The sequence below is a fragment of the Hyperolius riggenbachi genome, chromosome 6 (assembly GCF_040937935.1).
Source record: "Hyperolius riggenbachi isolate aHypRig1 chromosome 6, aHypRig1.pri, whole genome shotgun sequence".
NCBI lineage: Eukaryota > Metazoa > Chordata > Amphibia > Anura > Hyperoliidae > Hyperolius > Hyperolius riggenbachi.
The window spans coordinates 259,039,255-259,059,127 of record NC_090651.1 but is presented as its reverse complement, the minus strand read 5'-3'; the positions used below and the strand labels follow the sequence as shown (position 1 = coordinate 259,059,127).

The 19,873-nt window shown below is 44.7% G+C and overlaps 1 protein-coding gene across 6 annotated transcripts in view; it reads right to left on the bottom strand.

The window, feature by feature from the left end:
• Positions 1 to 19,873, bottom strand: part of TTLL10 (tubulin tyrosine ligase like 10) — a 144,547-nt gene that overhangs the window by 59,400 nt on the left and 65,274 nt on the right. For all 6 annotated transcript variants that reach the window (XM_068240752.1, XM_068240747.1, XM_068240750.1 and 3 more), the window contains 3 exons: positions 7,088 to 7,206; positions 2,692 to 2,803; positions 872 to 957 (listed from right to left, as the gene is read on the bottom strand). In XM_068240752.1, coding sequence (XP_068096853.1) covers positions 872 to 957; positions 2,692 to 2,803; positions 7,088 to 7,206 — 317 coding nt within the window. The remainder of the gene's footprint in view (positions 1 to 871; positions 958 to 2,691; positions 2,804 to 7,087; positions 7,207 to 19,873) is intronic.

Sequence of the window (19,873 nt, the reverse complement as noted above, 5' to 3'; positions counted from 1 at the left end):
TTTCAGTTACCATAAACAACTCCTTCTCAAACAGCAGCAAAAAATCAATGTGGGAAATTTTGTTGCCTGAAGGCGCTAGATAAGTTGGGCGCAGCATAGACCACAATTCTAATTGCAGCTATAGTGGCGCCCAATTGACAATTTAAGTGCAGGAGGCAACGAGTGTAGCTGAAGCAATAGAGGGACCAAAAGTGGTGGAGATTGTGGTGTAGATAAGGTGCATGGGTGTAGCAATCTCCCCTGCGACTCCTGCCATTGCAGGAGGGCCCAGAGGCTTTGGGGTCCCCTCCACCTCCCTCTACCCAACTGCAAGAGAAGCCAATTAGCAAAGAAACCTCCCCATTCACTCACAAAAAAAGTGTGCCGGAGCGTGTGTGATTTTTTTCCTGCTTCCAGAGGCTACTTCACAGCAGAACACTCTCTGCTGCCATTCGCCGGTTTCCAATCCTGTGGGGTTTGGGGACAAAAGGGGATCCATGCTATCATTTTTGCAGGGGGGGGGGCCTATTAAGTCTAGTTTAGCCCCTGATAAGGTGACCAAATGCGCTACATTAAAATGGTCCAATTTTACAGCAATTTGATAAAAATGTCTGTGTACATTCAATGGTGTGAGGCCACACGAATTTGACATTATGGTACTAAGTTAATTTCATAAGGGTTGTGTTTGGTGTCCATACAGCTGATTGGATCTGCTGCTGTGACCAACAAAGGTCCAGCACTAAAATACCTTGACAACTAATTGATTTGTAATGAATACCTGGCACTCTAGCCACATGCATGACTTGGTTAAAAAAACATTCAATCAAACATAGACATCCACACTCAGAACTTAGAAATCAATATGCAGTGTTTTTGAAGAATCGAAGATTACCTTCATAGGTAGAAAAAAATGTTTCAGCATCATCTTTCAGGTCCAGGCGGAATGTTTGAGGGAAAAAGTCAGCCATTTTTAGCATTCTGGTTTAAAACAACGTAAAGGTTGGTCATATTACAAAAGACATGCCCTCCACGCTGCCAGGGCAAAGTTAACTATTTCATATACATCTACTCATAATAATATGTCACAATACATTTTTTAACATAATAGTAGCAAATAGTGAACTGGCCACCCCTCAGTTAGACAACAAAAATTAATAAATAAACGTAATGAGGGTTTTAGGGCCCATATATAGCCTTCAAGTATTATAAAAAGTAACTTTAAAATACAATATGGCATTAACAACACATGAATTATGGACTTTGACTGTGTTTATGATATTTGACTATTTATAAGATGCTAGCTGATGGCCCGGCGTTGCCCAGGTATGTATTTGGTTGGTGTTGGCTCCGCCCACTTTTTCTTACCACACAATTACTCAATGACCTAGTTTTTTGAGCTTTGCGGTCTTTGGAATCAATAGCTTGCATTGAAATGAAACAAATCTGATTGGCTGTGGCTCCACCCCCTTTTCTGAATTTGAACCCCAGTCACCCAATAACCAACTGTACCGGGATTGAGGCTTGTGCCATTAACAGTGCAAGAATGGCAGCAATGAAATATTTCCCTTGAAAATCAAAAGGGGAATTTTGATTGGCTTTTGTAGCTCCACACACTTTTCTGAATATTAATCCCAGTCACTCAGTGACCAACTGCGCAAAGTTTGAGAACCCTGCCATTAACAGTGTAAGAATGGCTGCAGTTTACATTTTCCCAGTGAAATTTGTATTTGTCTCCGCCCCCTTTTTGGTTATTGGGATAAAATGTATCTTATATGTTATTCCAGGTAATGTACTATGAGTGTGCCAAATTTCATTCAAATCCGTTTAAATTTCATTCAAATCCGTATGTTTTATAATACTTGACTGTTAAGTATGGGCCATAAAACCCTCTTCCAGTTTGTTTATCGATTTTTACAATAAAAACATGACTCTTTTCTCCTTTATCCCTGAAGAGCTGGAAGTCATCATCACGTGCTTAATCTACACAATTCAAATATACGGGGACGGATATGTTGTGCATAACAGTGCATGGTTCCAAACAAAAATAACACAATGGTCACATGATCACCATGTTTGGGAATGCTAAAGTGTAATTAGCATCTGCTATTTCTAACCTATCAGAATAGTAAAGACGTTGCAAACAAGAAAAACGTTGACGAATGTTATAACTATATTTTTTAGAGTATAGAGATAATCAAAGTGGTAATAGAAAAGTGCTTCAGTTTCTAGAAGAGAGACTTTTAGAGAAGAAATAAATTGAATACAGTAATTCGATCAATGAGTAAAGTGTTCCAATTAATTCATTCCTGTTGCAAGGCGTGGACCATGCAAACTGCTTTCTTGAAAAGAAAGGAATGGTGAAAAGTTTTCTACACACCTGTCTATTTTCATTTCCTGTTTCTGTGACCACCATGGGTATAATGGCATTAATATGGCCCCTGGTCTCCCAGGGAAAAGGAATGAGAAACAGCAATAACAATTTGACAGAGGTTCGTAAAGTTTTATTAATTGCTGACATACTCAGGAAGTTAGAAATGTTCTCTTAAATGGGGACATATACAGCAGTAAAATTCTGAAAAGCTATCTAACACATTTCAATGCTTTATAAAACATGTATCCTCCTCGATTTGAGCTTTCATGTAAAAACACAGCATTGGCCATGCCAGCAATGTGTAGGGGCAGGTCCAGTTTAAATTGTGCATTATTACTCACCTTGCTCTGATCATCTTTTGCATCACCCTCTCATATTCTCTTAGGCTGATTAGAAGTCCGATCTTTGAGGTGAGCACCTTATTGTTGGGGATTTGGTACAAAAGCTGTTCACCTACACACACAAAATGAACGCATAATCGTGAAATGTGTGGATACTACACAGTCAACTGATATAATAATCTTGGTTCATCTTTGGTTACTGCACTCTGCCTACTATTCATATTCTTTGCATTGTTCAACTGCATAAACCCAGCATGTCCACTTTACAGTATTATGCAGGAGCATAACTAGGAAGCTTGTAACACATCCCCATTGTTGAGGTTTTAACATTTTCCCTAGCACAGATCAGCCCAACTATGCTAAGAACAAGTGAGAAAGAAACGATTATTAAAACTCTGGACTTGTATGCCACTGTTTGAAACACGTGGAGCCAGAGGTGAAGCTACATGTTATGGGGTCTCAAAGGTCTGATGGGGCCTTCAACCATGGGTGCAAATGAGAAATTACTGCCTTCCTCTCCCATATTCAAGGATATGCAGTCACATAAGATACATGTAGTTTACCTCCCACACACGCTAGTTACGGACATAGCAGGACACCCACCTGGGAAACAGGAATTTTGGATGCCTGCTAGCGGCGGACATTTGGGTGCCGCCATAGGCTCCTGGCCAAATATCCCCTCCTTACCAATAATTCAATGGGAGCCCATGGTGGTGTCCAAAATGTAACCTTTTTTTTTTGAGGGGTATGTTTGTGGGGGGTTTCTTTTTTTTTGCGGCAGCAGGGATGCTTAAGGTTAGCCATAGGGGGGTGAGAGTGATTAAGGTTAGCCGTGGGGGGGGCAGCATTTTTGTGGGGGTTTTCTTTTTACTGTGGCGGTGGAGTCGGTTAAGGATAGCCATGGAGGGTAGGAAGGTGATGGTTAGGCATGGAGGCTACGAGGGTTAAGGTTAGCCATGGAGGCTACAAGGGTTAAGGTTATCAATAAAGTAGAGATAGTAGCCAATCAGGCACTACAGCAGTGTTTAATTTATTCCATGTTCAGATGTTCAGCAGTGTATTCCAAACAATATGCTGTGTATAGTGGTAGGTGTCACGGACGGTTGCGGGGCCGCAGACGCGTCCTAGAACCACCCGTGAAGAAAATGCGATCGCAATCGATTCTCTGCATCGATTGCGATTCAGATCAATAGAATCTGGATTGGTTGTGTAGGGGCTACCTGTAGTAACCTGGAGTTTCTCTTTCTCCCAGCTGTCACGGAACAGCCGGGAGGAATGTAGGCTAATCTGGAAGATTCGCCGTCGATTTCTCCGATTTCTTGCTCAGATCTGCCAGTCATTGCAGCGAGCAGAACTGACATTCCTGTTTTTTTTTAAATACAAGTTTTTCTCCTCTGCCCCTAATTTAGGTGCAGGATGTCTTTTGATTTGGGCATTCATTCCCTTTTCTGTTCTGGGAACCAGGTGACACCTAGCTGATCTCACGTTGATGTTAATTAGCTAAAGGCACCAAAAGTTTGTTCAGCTAGAGGAAGCTGCCCCAGGAGCCAGCCAAACTGTCTTCAGGGGTTAAAATGATGAAGCATGTGAATTATGATTTCTGCTTATTAAAGGAAAACCGAGTATCACCCAGAGGTGGGAGGAGTGTATTCAGATCCGTTGAAATTGGGCCAACGTCTAGGTATACAAAATCATAATCATACCTCGTTCGGTTAGGGAGTGATTGGCCCCTCGGTAACCATACACCCTAACACCCGCATCCAAGGTATCATATTAATCGTTAGGTTCTGGGGATCGATAATATGTAATTATCATTTGCGTGCCGGCCGCGTAGGTCGGCCTAGAGAAAATGTCAGGGTTATGGGGCTGTTGAAAGCCCCTGCCTAAATGTGATTGCCATAATCCAGCCCGGGGGCCGACTCTGGAAGCCCGCCTCTGAACACAGCTCAATTAAAAGTAAATGAGCTGCCCGGGCAAGTCAGTCCTCCCCTGTGTACCACCACCTTATTGAGCCAGCCAGAGGACCATGCGGCTGGCGGCCATTTTCCTGGACTTAAACAAAGGACATTTTCCATGTGCTCATATTTACCCCGCAAGGAAATCAAGAACTTTATGATTTTCCCAAACAATATGCTGTGTATAGTGGTAGGTGTCACGGACGGTTGCGGGGCCGCAGACGCGTCCTAGAACCACCCGTGAAGAAAATGCGATCGCAATCGATTCTCTGCATCGATTGCGATTCAGATCAATAGAATCTGGATTGGTTGTGTAGGGGCTACCTGTAGTAACCTGGAGTTTCTCTTTCTCCCAGCTGTCACGGAACAGCCGGGAGGAATGTAGGCTAATCTGGAAGATTCGCCGTCGATTTCTCCGATTTCTTGCTCAGATCTGCCAGTCATTGCAGCGAGCAGAACTGACATTCCTGTTTTTTTTTAAATACAAGTTTTTCTCCTCTGCCCCTAATTTAGGTGCAGGATGTCTTTTGATTTGGGCATTCATTCCCTTTTCTGTTCTGGGAACCAGGTGACACCTAGCTGATCTCACGTTGATGTTAATTAGCTAAAGGCACCAAAAGTTTGTTCAGCTAGAGGAAGCTGCCCCAGGAGCCAGCCAAACTGTCTTCAGGGGTTAAAATGATGAAGCATGTGAATTATGATTTCTGCTTATTAAAGGAAAACCGAGTATCACCCAGAGGTGGGAGGAGTGTATTCAGATCCGTTGAAATTGGGCCAACGTCTAGGTATACAAATCATAATCATACCTCGTTCGGTTAGGGAGTGATTGGCCCCTCGGTAACCATACACCCTAACACCCGCATCCAAGGTATCATATTAATCGTTAGGTTCTGGGGATCGATAATATGTAATTATCATTTGCGTGCCGGCCGCGTAGGTCGGCCTAGAGAAAATGTCAGGGTTATGGGGCTGTTGAAAGCCCCTGCCTAAATGTGATTACCATAATCCAGCCCGGGGGCCGACTCTGGAAGCCCGCCTCTGAACACAGCTCAATTAAAAGTAAATGAGCTGCCCGGGCAAGTCAGTCCTCCCCTGTGTACCACCACCTTATTGAGCCAGCCAGAGGACCATGCGGCTGGCGGCCATTTTCCTGGACTTAAACAAAGGACATTTTCCATGTGCTCATATTTACCCCGCAAGGAAATCAAGAACTTTATGATTTTCCCAGAACGGACATATTTCCACAAACCCTAAGTATTTTTTCTCCCTTTCCTTTATTTTTCATACTGGCTATTAATGTTTCAATAATTGTTGATTTTAATAATTGTCTGTACATATTCATTATTTATATTGCCCGTGAATAAAGACTTTATAAAAGTCATTCACTGTTCCGCTACCCTATTATTCAGCATACACAGAAACTGAACTCAGACTTCTGAAGAGACGCTACTGTTGTTACTAGCCAGACAGAACAGAGTGTGATTAACCGTTTTTATTTGCAGGACCAGTCAGTCGGGTCCACTGGCCCATACCAGTGGTGGTGGCAGATACCCTGGAATAGTGTGAAAGTTGTATTTCCGTAACCCCACAGGCTCCCTTCTGGTCGGCTGCTGCCAAAATTTCTGTCGGTTTCTGCGCAAAGATCGCGACCACAGCTTGCATGATCAGTGTGCTGAAACCGACTGGAAGGCAAATTGCGTTCCGACCACTAGGGCTCCTGTGACAGTAGGTGAGTGAGTCACAATTACATAGTTGTTGCACACAGTGACAAAAATCAAGATTGGTTTTATCCTGCCAGTATTGAGGCAGCTAGTGGTGGGTGTAGGGCAAGAAACGGGCAGCCTAATGGCCGTTTCGCATGGTGGTGCATCTTCCGAGACTGGTCCGTCTCGGGTTAAGGTTAGCTGTGGGAAGAGGGGGTGGTAGGGTAAAGGTTAGCCGTAAGGGGCAGTTAAGGTTAGCCGTAGTGGGTATTTAAGTTTAGGCATCGGTAGTGGGAGGCCAGGGAAGGTTCAGTGTGAAAGTAGGCTTAGGTTTACCTGTAGTAAACTATTGGTATTTAATACTGGTATTTTACTATAGTTTTTTTCAACTTTAATAGTAGAGTATCCGTAAATTTACTGATATTCTTCTATCGGCTTGCTTGGGCACCCAAATTTCCGGGTGCCCTTTTTTGATATATGCGCCCAGCTGCTCCTGGGCGCATATATCAAAAAGAAGCTGCTATGACTATTGATCAATCCCATATTATAAAGTTTTAATGAATTTTCATTAACCTTTTAATGAATTCTTTGTACAATATTTTCAAATATGATTAGTACTTATTGAAGTTCTTGATATTTCAGATATTAACAACATGAAATTTCATGAGATATGTCATGGCATGCTGCATATTTACAATTGTCTATGAACACACAGCAAGCAGTGTATTTGGCCTTTACCTTCCCGGAAGGCATGGTAAGTGGCTGAGCTCTTGGTCTCGCACCATTTCAGCTTGTAGTCATCTCTCTTGCTGTCCTGGATCCGTTGCCAGCCCTTATTCAGGCAGTATTCACTGACCCTAAGAATAAAGAAGGGACTCTTATTTTCCTAGAAATCAATACTATTAGCCACCGCAGTTTGATTAAGCCATGTACAAAACTTGCAGTTCAGTTTTCCATCATAATCTTAGGATAGGTGAAATGCAATACAACCTTTAAAGACAGTGGCGTAGCTAAGGAGCTGTGGGCCCCGATGCAGGTTTTACAATGGGGCCCCCTAAGCAGTAGCACTCTATACATGACAATTAATACGGCGCACCAAAATCTGCCAATGGCAACTACAGTGTCAGAGATGCAAGAAGGGGATGGGGAACAATCTGTTAATGATCACCACTATTCAAAGTTTCTATAGAAGTGATTATTATGAGCACAGGACCAATAGAGAGCTAATACTGTGGTTGAGGGAGGGATCTTCGGGGCCCCTCTGGCCCAAGGGCCCCGATGCGGTCGCTACCTCTGCACCCCCTATTGCTACGCCCCTGTTTAAAGAGAACCCTAACCACTCTTTCCTGTACTTACGATAATCCCATCTCTGCCATGTTCTACATACCTAAATATAAATATTAGTGTTGGCACAGTGTCATGTCACCTGGTTGGACAGAGCTGCAGAGGTGCTGTCTCTGTTGGATGCAGCCATCCTGTTTTTTGTAAGAAATGTTTCTGAGTGAGATCTGATAATTGCCATGTCCCTCTGCCACAGATTTCGTTTGGTTATGCATCTGTTCTGGTGCCATTCCCCCACCTAAACCTAATCAATAAATTTCCTTTCTGACTCCTAGCTCTAGCCTCCAACCTTTCCATGCTAATTTCACCTAGACAGTTTACCCTAAATCTCTCCCTTTGCTCCTCCCCTTATAGTAATCCATTCTTGACAACCTAACCTTTAGCCCCCATCCTTAACTTTCTCATCATAACAACTGAAGCTAAAATCTACTTACCTCCTAACCCTAATACTACCACCTAACCCTAACTTATACTCACCTTTCATCTTCTTCACTTCAGGCAATGAGTCACTGCCTACGCTTAACATGAACCCTCCCTGCCTATGCCTAAAACTAACCTTCCACCATTCCGTGTCAGCGTGAGGTCACAAGATGCAGCTTGGGCCTGGAGAAGACATAGTTCAAAAGCTGCCTGACTGGAGCCTGGTGCTCATTCCCTTTGTATGACTATTTAATGGGGTCCAATCTGGTACTGCAGTCTGATCTTTACTGGAGTCTGATTTGTTATTGGAGACCGTCACCTGTTACTGGCCAAGCACTGCAGGCCGATTCCCAATCAATTTCAGCATAAAATCAGCTTGTGACACTACATCCGCCACCTCATCACCTCCGTCACTATCCCCCCAAATGTTTACGTGCCCCCCTTGGTGCCTGTGCATTCAAATTGCACCTGTTCCATTTGCTGCTAGTGTCCAGCTGCTCTTTCTTCCCCATGCGCATCTCACGTGGCTGCCACACGTAGCAGGCGGCGCCAGAAATCAGTCGAATCATCGATCTTGCATGCTTGTTATGGCACCGATTTTCATCTGATTCAATAAAATTATTGGATCTGATGGTCGATGGGGCCACAAAATTGTTAGATATATGGTCATCTTTACTGTGGTCTGTCAGAAAACACGGATTTGCTACTGGGGTGCTCTCAGTTTGCCCTGTTTCTGGGGTTTGTAACAGGGATAAGGACTGTTAGAGGTGACACATTTAATCAATATTGATACTTGATCAAGGAACAATCAAATGTTTCATTTAGCCACTGAATGTGAGTACATTTTTATATCAACTGATTGGGAATGACAGAGAAACAATCAGTTTCTTCAAAGATGACACGGATATAGAATCAAAGAAGTTTATTTGTATTGGGCCAACACATTTCGTAAGCATGTACAGCTCACTTTATCAGGTCAAATATGAAAAAAGCCTGGCAAGGGCGCTCAATGCCAAGCTTTTTTTCATAAACCGGCCTGATTTTTGGCCTGATGAAGTGAGCTGCACCCATTCATAAAACACGTTGCCCAGTGCAAATAAACTTCTTATTCTTTTTGACACTATATCAGTGTAAGTAGCCTCTCAATTTTAAGGATGTATTTTATCCTTCCTGGGCGCCTCTTTCCCACATTGGCTATCATTCATGAAAGTGCTGTCGGTAAAATAAATACATGCGGGAAAACACCGCTGTCGGTATTTTAGACTTCTGGCTGCTCATTCATAAAAATGTTGCCAGTTGCGATAGCACTGCGGAGATTCCCCGAACTAGGCTGGCGATAGGCTTGCGGAAACACAGGAAGCTACCGAGTTGATACATTTCTCCGTGTTCCGCTCTACTGCAGCTGCCTGGGAGGTCTGTGTCTCCATTCACTTTACATTGTTATCGCCACATCCAAGGGAGCGGTACTTCCCGACCTCACACCGCTTGCGTAAATCTTTATGAATTAACATTTTGTTACATTTTTTACGATAATCACCGCACAAGGCGGTGATTTATCGCTCTGCTCGGTAATGTCAGCTTTTCACGCAGAAAGAGCCTTTATGAATGCAGAGTTTGCTATGTGGTCGGGAAAGTCAGCTGTTTTAAGCATTTCCGCATGCGGAAATGCTTTATGAATGATAGCCATTGTGTTGTTTACCCTCCAAAGGAGTACAGCATCCTCCCGGCTGGGTCAGCTGACAGTTTCCACCCAGTACAGTGGTGTACTCCAAAAGGCTCTATTGGTTGGTTGCCCTTCAATAGCAACCCTTTCTTGTGAGTGCCATCCTACACCATTCTATCTTTTCCTCTTAACAGAAAATGCTACACCATTTAGGCTTCCATTGTCCATTGCTTTGCTTTTGTTTTGTTTTTCCAAAGGTAACTATTCATTATCTCCCAAATCAGTCTCTTGGCCGTTAAATAATTGTACATGGTGGTAAATATCAATCAGCTCTGCATATAACATGACATTTGTAGTGTAGGTGGGCACAAATCAGCAGATGGGAAAGCCATAATATGGTACATGTATGTACCGATCAAGAAATTGATCAGAAAGATCAGCTCCCAAATGGTTGGCCGCAAATCCCCCATGTGGGTACCAGGCCTTACTGGGGTATTTCACAAAGGTCTAGTGTGTCACTAGGGAGCAGTTTTCAGCCTGCTCCCCATCCCCACAGCCTGGCTATCAGTTCTGAGCTCAGACCACCCTACCAAGTAGTCGGAGGTCTCCATGGTCTATTGGTCTATCACTAGGTGGTGAAGTGGTCTGAGCACCAGACAGCCAGATTTCAGGGGCAGGGCAGTCACGTAAATTTGGGCACCCACTATTTATAGCCGCAGTTTTGTTACTTTATTGGGCTACTCCGGTGCTCATATTTACTGTTATATCTGCTATTGACATGGGTGCCTATGACGACGCCCATTAATGTTATGTATACACTAGTAGACCCAAGCCCGTTTAAAAACGAGCTCTAGGTGTTTTTCCTGCAGCTGCCGCCAGTGCGCATGCGGGGGCCCGCCGCACACGCGCGCCTGCACCCGCCCGCCTCGCTCCCTGGTCCCGTCCAGCTGTCCGTACTGTGCACATGCGCAGTAAGCAAATAACAGGGACACAGGGACAGCTGGACGCAGCGACACAGGGAGATTATAGTATAGGATAGGGTAGAGTTAGTGTTATGATCTGTAACAGCTCTTAACAGCACGATAGTCAGTACTTTATTCAGAGTGTGATCACACGTGTTTTAGTGCACAGTAACACAGGAGTACTCCTATGTGATAGCCCTTGGCTGTAGGGACTATCACTAGGTAGAGTGGTCGTACAGGCAATATCAGTAACAGGTAGGTCAGGAGGCAGTACAGAGTGGTCAGGCAAAGGCGTAGTGAGAACCAGGCAAAAGGTCGGTAACAGATCAGATGAGCAAAGGTACAAAATCAGGAGGCAATATCAGAGTCGAGGTCGGGCCGGGGTCGGCAACAATCAGATAGGCAGAGTACAGAATCAAGAGGCAGAGGGCGGAGTCAAGAGTTTCAGGCAAAGAGTCATACACGGATAATCAATACAATAATGAATATTACTTTTACAACTATCAATAATATTCCTAGCTATGTGTGAATTCCCGTGGTCCTGCCGGATCAAACACACTGGGAACTGACTAAGGTCTGAGAGCTTAACCGCAAAGTATCAGCAACAGCAGACAATGAGCTACTGACAGCTCGGGTCTTAAATACAGACAGGTAATACTGCAGTTCCGCCCAGCGCACTTCAGCCAATCAGGAGCGGTGATCGGTCCTGCCATGTCAGCTGACCGGCCGGTCAGCTGACCCGCCTCCTCAAAGCATAAAGGTCCTGTCTCCTGGCGCACGCGTGCACTGCTCTACTGAGATGTAACCTGGAGAGACCAGTCCTTCCTGACGGAAATGACTGAGAAGACGCAGCGAGATCTGCGGTCGCGTCAGACGCGGAAGCGGCGGCCTCACTGCTCCCTTCTGCAGAGGTAACTACCAAACTCCTAACAATTAGGAGTAGGTAAGGGTGGTTAGGGTTAGGCATAGATAACGGACGGTTAGTGTTAGGCATAGATAGGGTAGAGTTAGTGTTAGGAGTAGGTAAGGGTGGTTAGGGTTAGGCATAGATAAAGGAGGGTTAGTGTTAGGCATAGATAGGGTAGTGTTAGTGTTTGATATAGGTGGGGGTAATTAGGGTTATACATAGATAGGGGAGGGTTATGAGTAGATGAGTGGTGGCTAGTGATCGGGAGTATTTGGGGCATGGTCAGGGTTAGGCATAGATAGCGGAGGGTTCAAGTGAGAGTTAGGGCACAGTGGGTAAAATGACCAATACTCTGCTATAGTGGAAAACAGAATACCAGTAGAATTACCAATATTATTCTGCGCCCACTTTTCCTTGCAGCAAACGGCTACACTAATTGATCATTTTGAGAGGCAAGGCTGACAGTGCAGTACTAAACATACTGTACTAACTCTGATATCTTATTTTACATTTAGATGATCTTTAACTCTACAAATACAGCATATGGGTGAAGTTTTTACATTTTGCCTGGTTTTCCTCTTTAAAATGAAAAATAAAAATATGATAAAAACATAACTGCGTCAGTACAAGGTATCTGCATTCTGATCACAGCGCCCCTGAGCTATGACTACACATAAAAAAATGAAACCTTTACTGGATCTCGTAATAGAAGCTAAGTAAACAAGAGTGACGCTCAGGGACCCTAGGAGATCCCTGTAGATAAATCATTTATTTCTAGCACATCAAACTTCCATTCGCTCCAATGAGAACAATCCCCGGAGAGGAGAAAATATTGAGAGTCTAGAATTATAACTTTGTTGTTTAGTTAGTAAAATCCCTGATGGCTGTTCCAGTTTATACCATATAGACAGAACAGAGCAATGTTTCTGTAACCCTTTGTCACACTGAATGTTTCCATTGTGGAGCATCTAGCAGTAAAGGCCAATCACTAAACGTCTTTCTTACCAGTAAACATACAAAAATAAATTATTTTCTATGCAATAACTAATAACATTAACAACAGTGAACAGAAAATAACAAATTTAACATTTCTCAGTATAGATATAGGGAGCGCTTATGGACTAATTAGACCATATACCATATACAATCTATTTAATGGTTAGAAAATGAAAGCATAAACAGTAAAAATCAATTAATATATACAATAAAACAGTATAAAATTAAATGCACAGGATCCTGTTACCATTCAAATAGTCATACATACACTCACACTGTGGCATGCCAGTTAGTGGTTCAGTAAATCACCTCCCCTGCTGCTATAATGTATACTGTAGATCAGCTGCATTCAGCCCTAAAGGACAGTCTTATGTATAGAGATGGCCGGAATCTCCGATTTTCGGATCGTGAACCGCGAACGCAAACTTCCGCAAAAGTTTGGTTCATGCAAACTTTCGCGAACTGCAATAGACTTCAATGGGGAGGCGAACTTTAAAAACTAGAAACACTTATGCTGGCCACAAAAGTGATAGAAAAGAGGTTTCAAGGGGTCTAACATCTGAATTTTTGGATGGATGAGTGGGATAGACGCCAAAAGTCCCAGGGAAAAATCTGGATTTGATGCAAAGCAGCATTTTAAGGGCAGAAATCACATTGAATGCTAAATTGCAGGCCTAAAGTGCTTTAAAACATTAGTAGTGACGGCCATGCTGGACTGGTGCGCACCATGGTGAGAGTGCAGGCCGTAGCGGTTTTCAAGCCCATATGGTCGCCGGGCTGTGGTAGCTCAATGATAGAACAACTGTGACTGTCCAGCTGATCAAATTTGGTCTGTCCACAATGAAGCAACTACCTTATTATCTTTGGTGTAAGACCACATGAAATGCCCACACAACTTCCTGGCCTGCTTCAGGATGTCCTCTAAGCCTGGGTACTTTGACACAAATCTTTGAATGACTAGATTCAGCACATGTGCCATGCAGGGTACATGTGTCAGCTTTCGCAAATTCAAAGCGGAAATGAGATTGCTGCCATTGTCACACACCACATTGCCGATCTCCAGCTGGTGCGGGGTCAGCCACTGATCCACCTGTTTCTTAAGAGCAGCCAGGAGAGCTGCGCCAGTGTGACTCTCCGCTTTGAGGCAAGACATGTCTAAGATGGCGTGACACCGTCGTACCTGGCATGCAGCATAGGCCCTGGGGAGCTGGGGCTGTGTAGCTGGAGAGGAGATCGCAGCACCAGTAGAGTTGAACTGCCACTCAGCCAAGGAGGAGGACGATGACGACAGCAAAGAGGATGTAGCAGGAGGAGAGGAGGTGGCAGGAGGCCTGTCTGCAAACCGTGGATGTGTCACAAGTTGGTCCGCTGCACAGCCACGTACTCCCTGCTTGCCATCGGTCACCAGGTTGACCCAATGGGCTGTGTAAGTAATGTACCTGCCCTGACCGTGCTTGGCAGACCAGGCATCCGTGGTCAGGTGGACCCTTGACCCAACGCTGTGTGCCAGAGATGACACCACTTGCCTCTCAACTTCATGGTACAGTTTGGGTATCGCCAATTTAGAGAAATAATTGCGGCCTGGTATTTTCCACTGTGGTGTACCAATGGCCACAAATTTACGGAAGGCCTCAGAGTCCACCAGCTGGTAACTGTATGGTAACAGCTGGTGAGCTAACAGTTCCAACAAGCCAGCTGCCAGACGCCGGGCAAGGGGGTGACTGGTAGAAATTGGCTTCTTCCGCTCAAAGATTTCCTTCACAGACACCTGGCTGCTGTGGGCAGAGGAGCAGGATCTGCTCAAGGTCAGAGGCGGAGTGGAGGAGGGTGGCTGTGAAGGTGCAAGGGAGAAAGCGGCTGAAGATGCTGCACCTGAAGGAGGAAGAGGAGAAGGAGAGAGGCTTTTCTTTTGTGTGCTGCTTTTGCTCAGGTGCTCTTCCCATTACAGTTTGTACCTTTTCTGCATGTGCCTACGTAAGGCAGTTGTCCTTACGTGGGTGTTGGCCTTTTCACGGCTCAATTTTTGGAGGCAGAGAGAACAGATGGCATTGCTCTGATCTATGGCAGACACATTAAAACATTTCCAAACCGCTGAGCCCCCCTGGGTGATAGCACTATGGTGGCATCAGCAGCTGACATTGAAGGGCATGTTGGCTGGCTGTCCATAGGTGGCGATACCTGGCGCTGGACACTGCCACCAGCTGTTTCTGATGACGAGCTCCCCCTGCTTCTTTCTGGAACTCGTCTCCTCCTACTCCTCTCTGACTCCCCCTCTAAACTGTCCCCCTGTTCATCTCCTCTATTGGGAACCCACGTGGCATCCGTATCATCGTCATCATCATAATCATCCTGCCCAGCTTCGCTTGCCTCAGGCACCTCCAAAACTGCACCAACAGCAGGTACTTCATCATCCTCCTCCTCACACGTTACGTCCATAGTGTCGCCTAACTCAGACATATGAGGTGGTGTAACTTGCTTAGCACCTTCATCTGGTTGTAACAATAATGGCTGTGTATCAGTGATTTCCCCACCAAATAACTCCTGCGAAGTGTCAAATGCAGTGGATGTGGTGCTTGTAGTAGTGCTGGTGGCTGCGGAAGATGAGGTGTTCTGTGTTAAATAGTCAACCACGTCCTGACAATATTGGGAGTTGATGGGACGTGCCTTCTTCTGAGCACTGTACTTTGGTCCAAGCCACACAAAATCACATCAGCATGACCTCGCACAGACCTTTCCTGGGTGGCCGTCCTCTGGGTCTGCCTCTACCTCTGCCTCTACCTGTTTTGTCCGTTTTGCCCATATCGGGGGGATGAAGTGAAAGGTATGCACTGACTTGACTAATACAATGTGCAGTCACACAGGTGCAGTTAAGAGGTATGCACGGAGTGGTATATCACACTGCGTGCACTCACGTAGGTAGGTGGGTGCACTGAAGACAACAGGTAGGTATATGCAGTGATGAGTATTACAAATGTGCACCTGTCACACACACGTACCGTGAACAGGTACAGTGACTGGTGGTATTAAATATCACACTGCGTGCGCTCACGTAGGTGGGTGGGTGCACTGAAGTGAACAACAGGTAGGTATATGCAGTGATGGGTATTACAATGTGCACCTGTCACACACAGACAGGTACTGGACAGGCACAGTGACACTGCATGCGCTCATGTAGGTAGGTGGGTGCACTGAAGTGAACAACAGGTAGGTATATGCAGTGATGGGTATTACAATGTGCACCTGTCACACACAGACAGGTACCGGGCAGGCACAGTGACACTGTGTGCACTCAAGTAGGTAGGTGGGTGAACTGTGAACAACAGGTAGGTATATGCAGTGATGGTTATTACAACGTGCACCTGTCACACACAGACAGGTACCGTACAGGCACAGTGACACTGCGTACGCTCACGTAGGTAGGTGGGTGCACTGTAAACAACAGGTAGGTATATGCAGTGATGGGTATTATAATGTGCACCTGTCACACACAGACAGGTACCGGACAGGCACAGTGACACTGCGTTCGCTCACGTAGGTAGGTGGGTGCACTGTGAACAACAGATAGGTATATGCAGTGATGGGTATTATAATGTGCACCTGGCACAGTAGTAATTATACCACCAAGGGGCCAAAGGCCAGCTGCGACTGACTGACAGGGCTGTATATAATGCAAGTGGGCCACACAAAAAAAAAATAGATTACAAGAACAAGATAAGCTCTCAAAAGAGCTGTTGAGGGGTGCTTTTTTATCAATAAGAATCAGCAAGGAGCAAGCTAAGAAGCCTACAAGAGCCTAACTAAGTTATCCCTATAGGTCTCTGCACAGCAGCTCTCCCTTCTCTAATTACTGCAGGCACACAAGTGAGTCCAATGCCTGACGCTGCCTGCCTTTTATAAGGGGGGTGGGACTCCAGGAGGGAGTGTAGCCTGATTGGCTACAATGTGCCTGCTGACTGTGATGTAGAGGGTCAAAGTTGACCCTAATGATGCACTATGGGGGCAAATCGGAAAAGTTTGCGGTTCTCCGCGAACGCGAACTACGGAAGTTCGCCGGCGAACCGTTCGGGCCATCTCTACTGATGTATCGCTGTTGTGCAGTGGATATAGAGGGATCACAGTAGCAATAAATAGTGCTGATCTCCTTGTTGTTAAGCAGTAATTAATATATATGCCGTTAGTTCGTCATCTAGCAATAAAGTTCCAGCGTAATTACGTTGGTATCAATGTACGGTGTGAAGCTTACCACATCCGTAGTTTGAAGAATTTCAGCATGGATTTTCCCCAGGACCGCTCGATCCAGATAGCCCCGGCCGGCGGCTTAACAAGAGAGTCTGTGCTCTGCTGCTAGTGTGGTTCAAATGCGCAGGGTCGGCAGACCAGGTCCTGGAACGCATGTTTCCGCGTTCCACGTAGGAAACAGGAAGTCCAGCCCTCAGATTCTGATTGGTGGTGACGTCAGTCCCTTCAGCCAATCGATTACGCGTTTCAAAAGCTGTACGGCTTCCTTCGTCAGAGCTAGGTCTCCGGGGGCAATTGGACACTTTTATTCCCTGCGCTTGTCAATCTTAGCCCATCTAGGTATTCCCATCAGTCTTATTAGCAATACCTATTTCTCCAATGATGATATATTTATGGGTATCAATATACTCATAGTACTGAGGAGGAGTAATATGCTATGAACCTTAATCAATCATTCTGCATTCATCCATACAGTTAATAAAAGCTTTAAATGGCGTTTAAACATCAAAAGTATGTCAAAAATAGATTTATTTCATATATATGCATGTGTACAGAGTCTATACTCATATAGAGCATAAGGGATCGGTTGAAAAGGGCGCCCGAGCTGCCTGTATGAAAAGGGCGTCGCCATAGACATCAATGTTATTTCTGGAAATATGGGCTACAAGGTGTAGAAAAGGGCGCCTGAGTTTTGATATAGGCTACAAGTGGGCTCCCCTTTGTAGCCCATATTTTTTCGGCTACAAGGTTTTCGGCTACAAGCGGGCTCCCCTTTGTAGCCCATATTTTTTTCGGCTACAGTAAGGTACCCCTCTGTAGCCCATATTTTTTGTAGCCGAAGCACTGTAAGCCGAATTATTTCATTCCCCCACTATCCATGGCGGCCTGGAGGGGGAATAGTAATTAACACATCCCGGAGTTTTTTTCTAGCCGAAATTTGTATATGGGCTACAAGCGCTGGAAGCCGAATTATTTCATTCCCCCACTATCCATGGCGGCCTGGAGGGGGAATAGTAATTAACACATCCCGGAGTTTTTTTGTAGCCGAAGTTTTTATATGGGCTACACCAGGCGCCTTGTTTTTTTTGTAGCCGAAGTTTTTATATGGGCTACACCAAGCGTCTTTTTTGTAGCCGAAGTTTATATGGGCTACACCAGGCGCCTTTTTTGTAGCCGAAGTTGGTATATATATGGGCTCCACCAGGCACCCTTTTTTACCGGCGCCCTTTTCATGTAGACCCAGAGCATAACTCTATGTACCTTAATAAAAGTCAATATAATTTATATATTGTTCGCAGCCCAAAGAGAATATGTAGAAATCATTGCTAGCAAATACTGGTTCACATACAAGGAATAACGATGTGCAAAACAGTGAAACATACAATGAAGCATATTATATTAATTCTTTCTTTCTCATCATTTTCCCGTCTCCATCCCCCCAAGATCAGATCAAAATTCTCCTTTCAATTAAGTAAAAAAGCACATTTGAAATGCTGATCCAAAAAGGCATCAAAAGGATAAAGCCGAACTTCACTGATAAGCTAAAACATGAAGGCCCAGTGCACACCAAAAACCGCTAGCAGATCCGCAAAATGCTAGCAGATTTTGAAACGCTTTTTGTTATTTTTCTATGGCGTTTTGCTAGCGTTTTGCGGATTGCTGCAGCGGATTTCAGTATAGTAGATTTCATATATTGTTACAGTAAAGCTGTTACTGAACAGCTTCTGTAACAAAAACGCCTGCAAAACCGCTCTGAACAGGCGTTTTTCAGAGCGGTTTGCGTTTTTCCTATACTTAACATTGAGGCAGAAACGCACCCGCAATCCAAAATCTGCTGCAGCCCGGGAGTATGTGTTTCTGCAAAACGCCTCCCGCTCTGGTGTGCACCAGCCAATTGAAATACATTACCCTAGCGGATCCGCACCCGCAGGCGGATCGCAAACCGCAGCGGAAACGCTCTGGTGTGCACTAGGCCGAAGAGAGGAAATCACTGAAAAAATTAAAAGAGGATTTGTCAATATTTATAAGACCAACAGATAAGGGCGGGGGCCTGGTGATCCAAAATTTTGAAGACTACAGGGTGGAGGCTAATAGACAACTGGCCGATACCACCACATACATGAAATTGAGATCTGATCCAACTGCACGGTTTATAAAGGAATTAAATAGACATATAACCAAAGGGAAAGAACATAACATCTTAAACTCACAGGAGATCAACTATCTGAATATAAGAAACCCAAGAATACCGGTTTATTACCATCTACCGAAAATTCCTAAACGTCTTGAATCGCCCCCTGGACGGCCGATTGTATCGGGTATTGGATCATTGACGTCTCGCAATATGTGGACTGCTATTCACAGAAGGAGAAGGAACAATATATAAATTATATTGACTTTTATTAAGGTACATAGAGTTATGCTCTATATGAGTATAGACTCTGTGCACATGCATATATATGAAATAAATCTATTTTTTGACATACCGTACTTTTGATGTTTAAACACCATTGAAAGCTTTTATTAACTGTATGGATGAATGCAGAATGATTGATTAAGGTTCATAGCATATTACTCCTCCTCAGTACTATGAGTATATTGATACCCATAAATATATCATCATTGGAGAAATAGGTATTGCTAATAAGACTGATGGGAATACCTAGATGGGCTAAGATTGACAAGCGCAGGGAATAAAAGTGTCCAATTGCCCCCGGAGGCCTAGCTCTGACGAAGGAAGCCGTACAGCTTTTGAAACGCATAAGCGATTGGCTGAAGGGAGTGACGTCACCACCAATCAGAATCTGGGGGCCGGACTACCTGTTTCCTACGTGGAACGCGGAAACATGCGTTCCAGGACCTGGTCTGCCGACCCTGCAATTTGAACTACACTAGCAGCAGCGCACAGACTCTCCTGATAAGCCGCCAGACGGGGCTATCTGGATTGAGCGGTCCTGGGCAAAATCCATGCTGAACTTCTTCAAACTACGGATGTG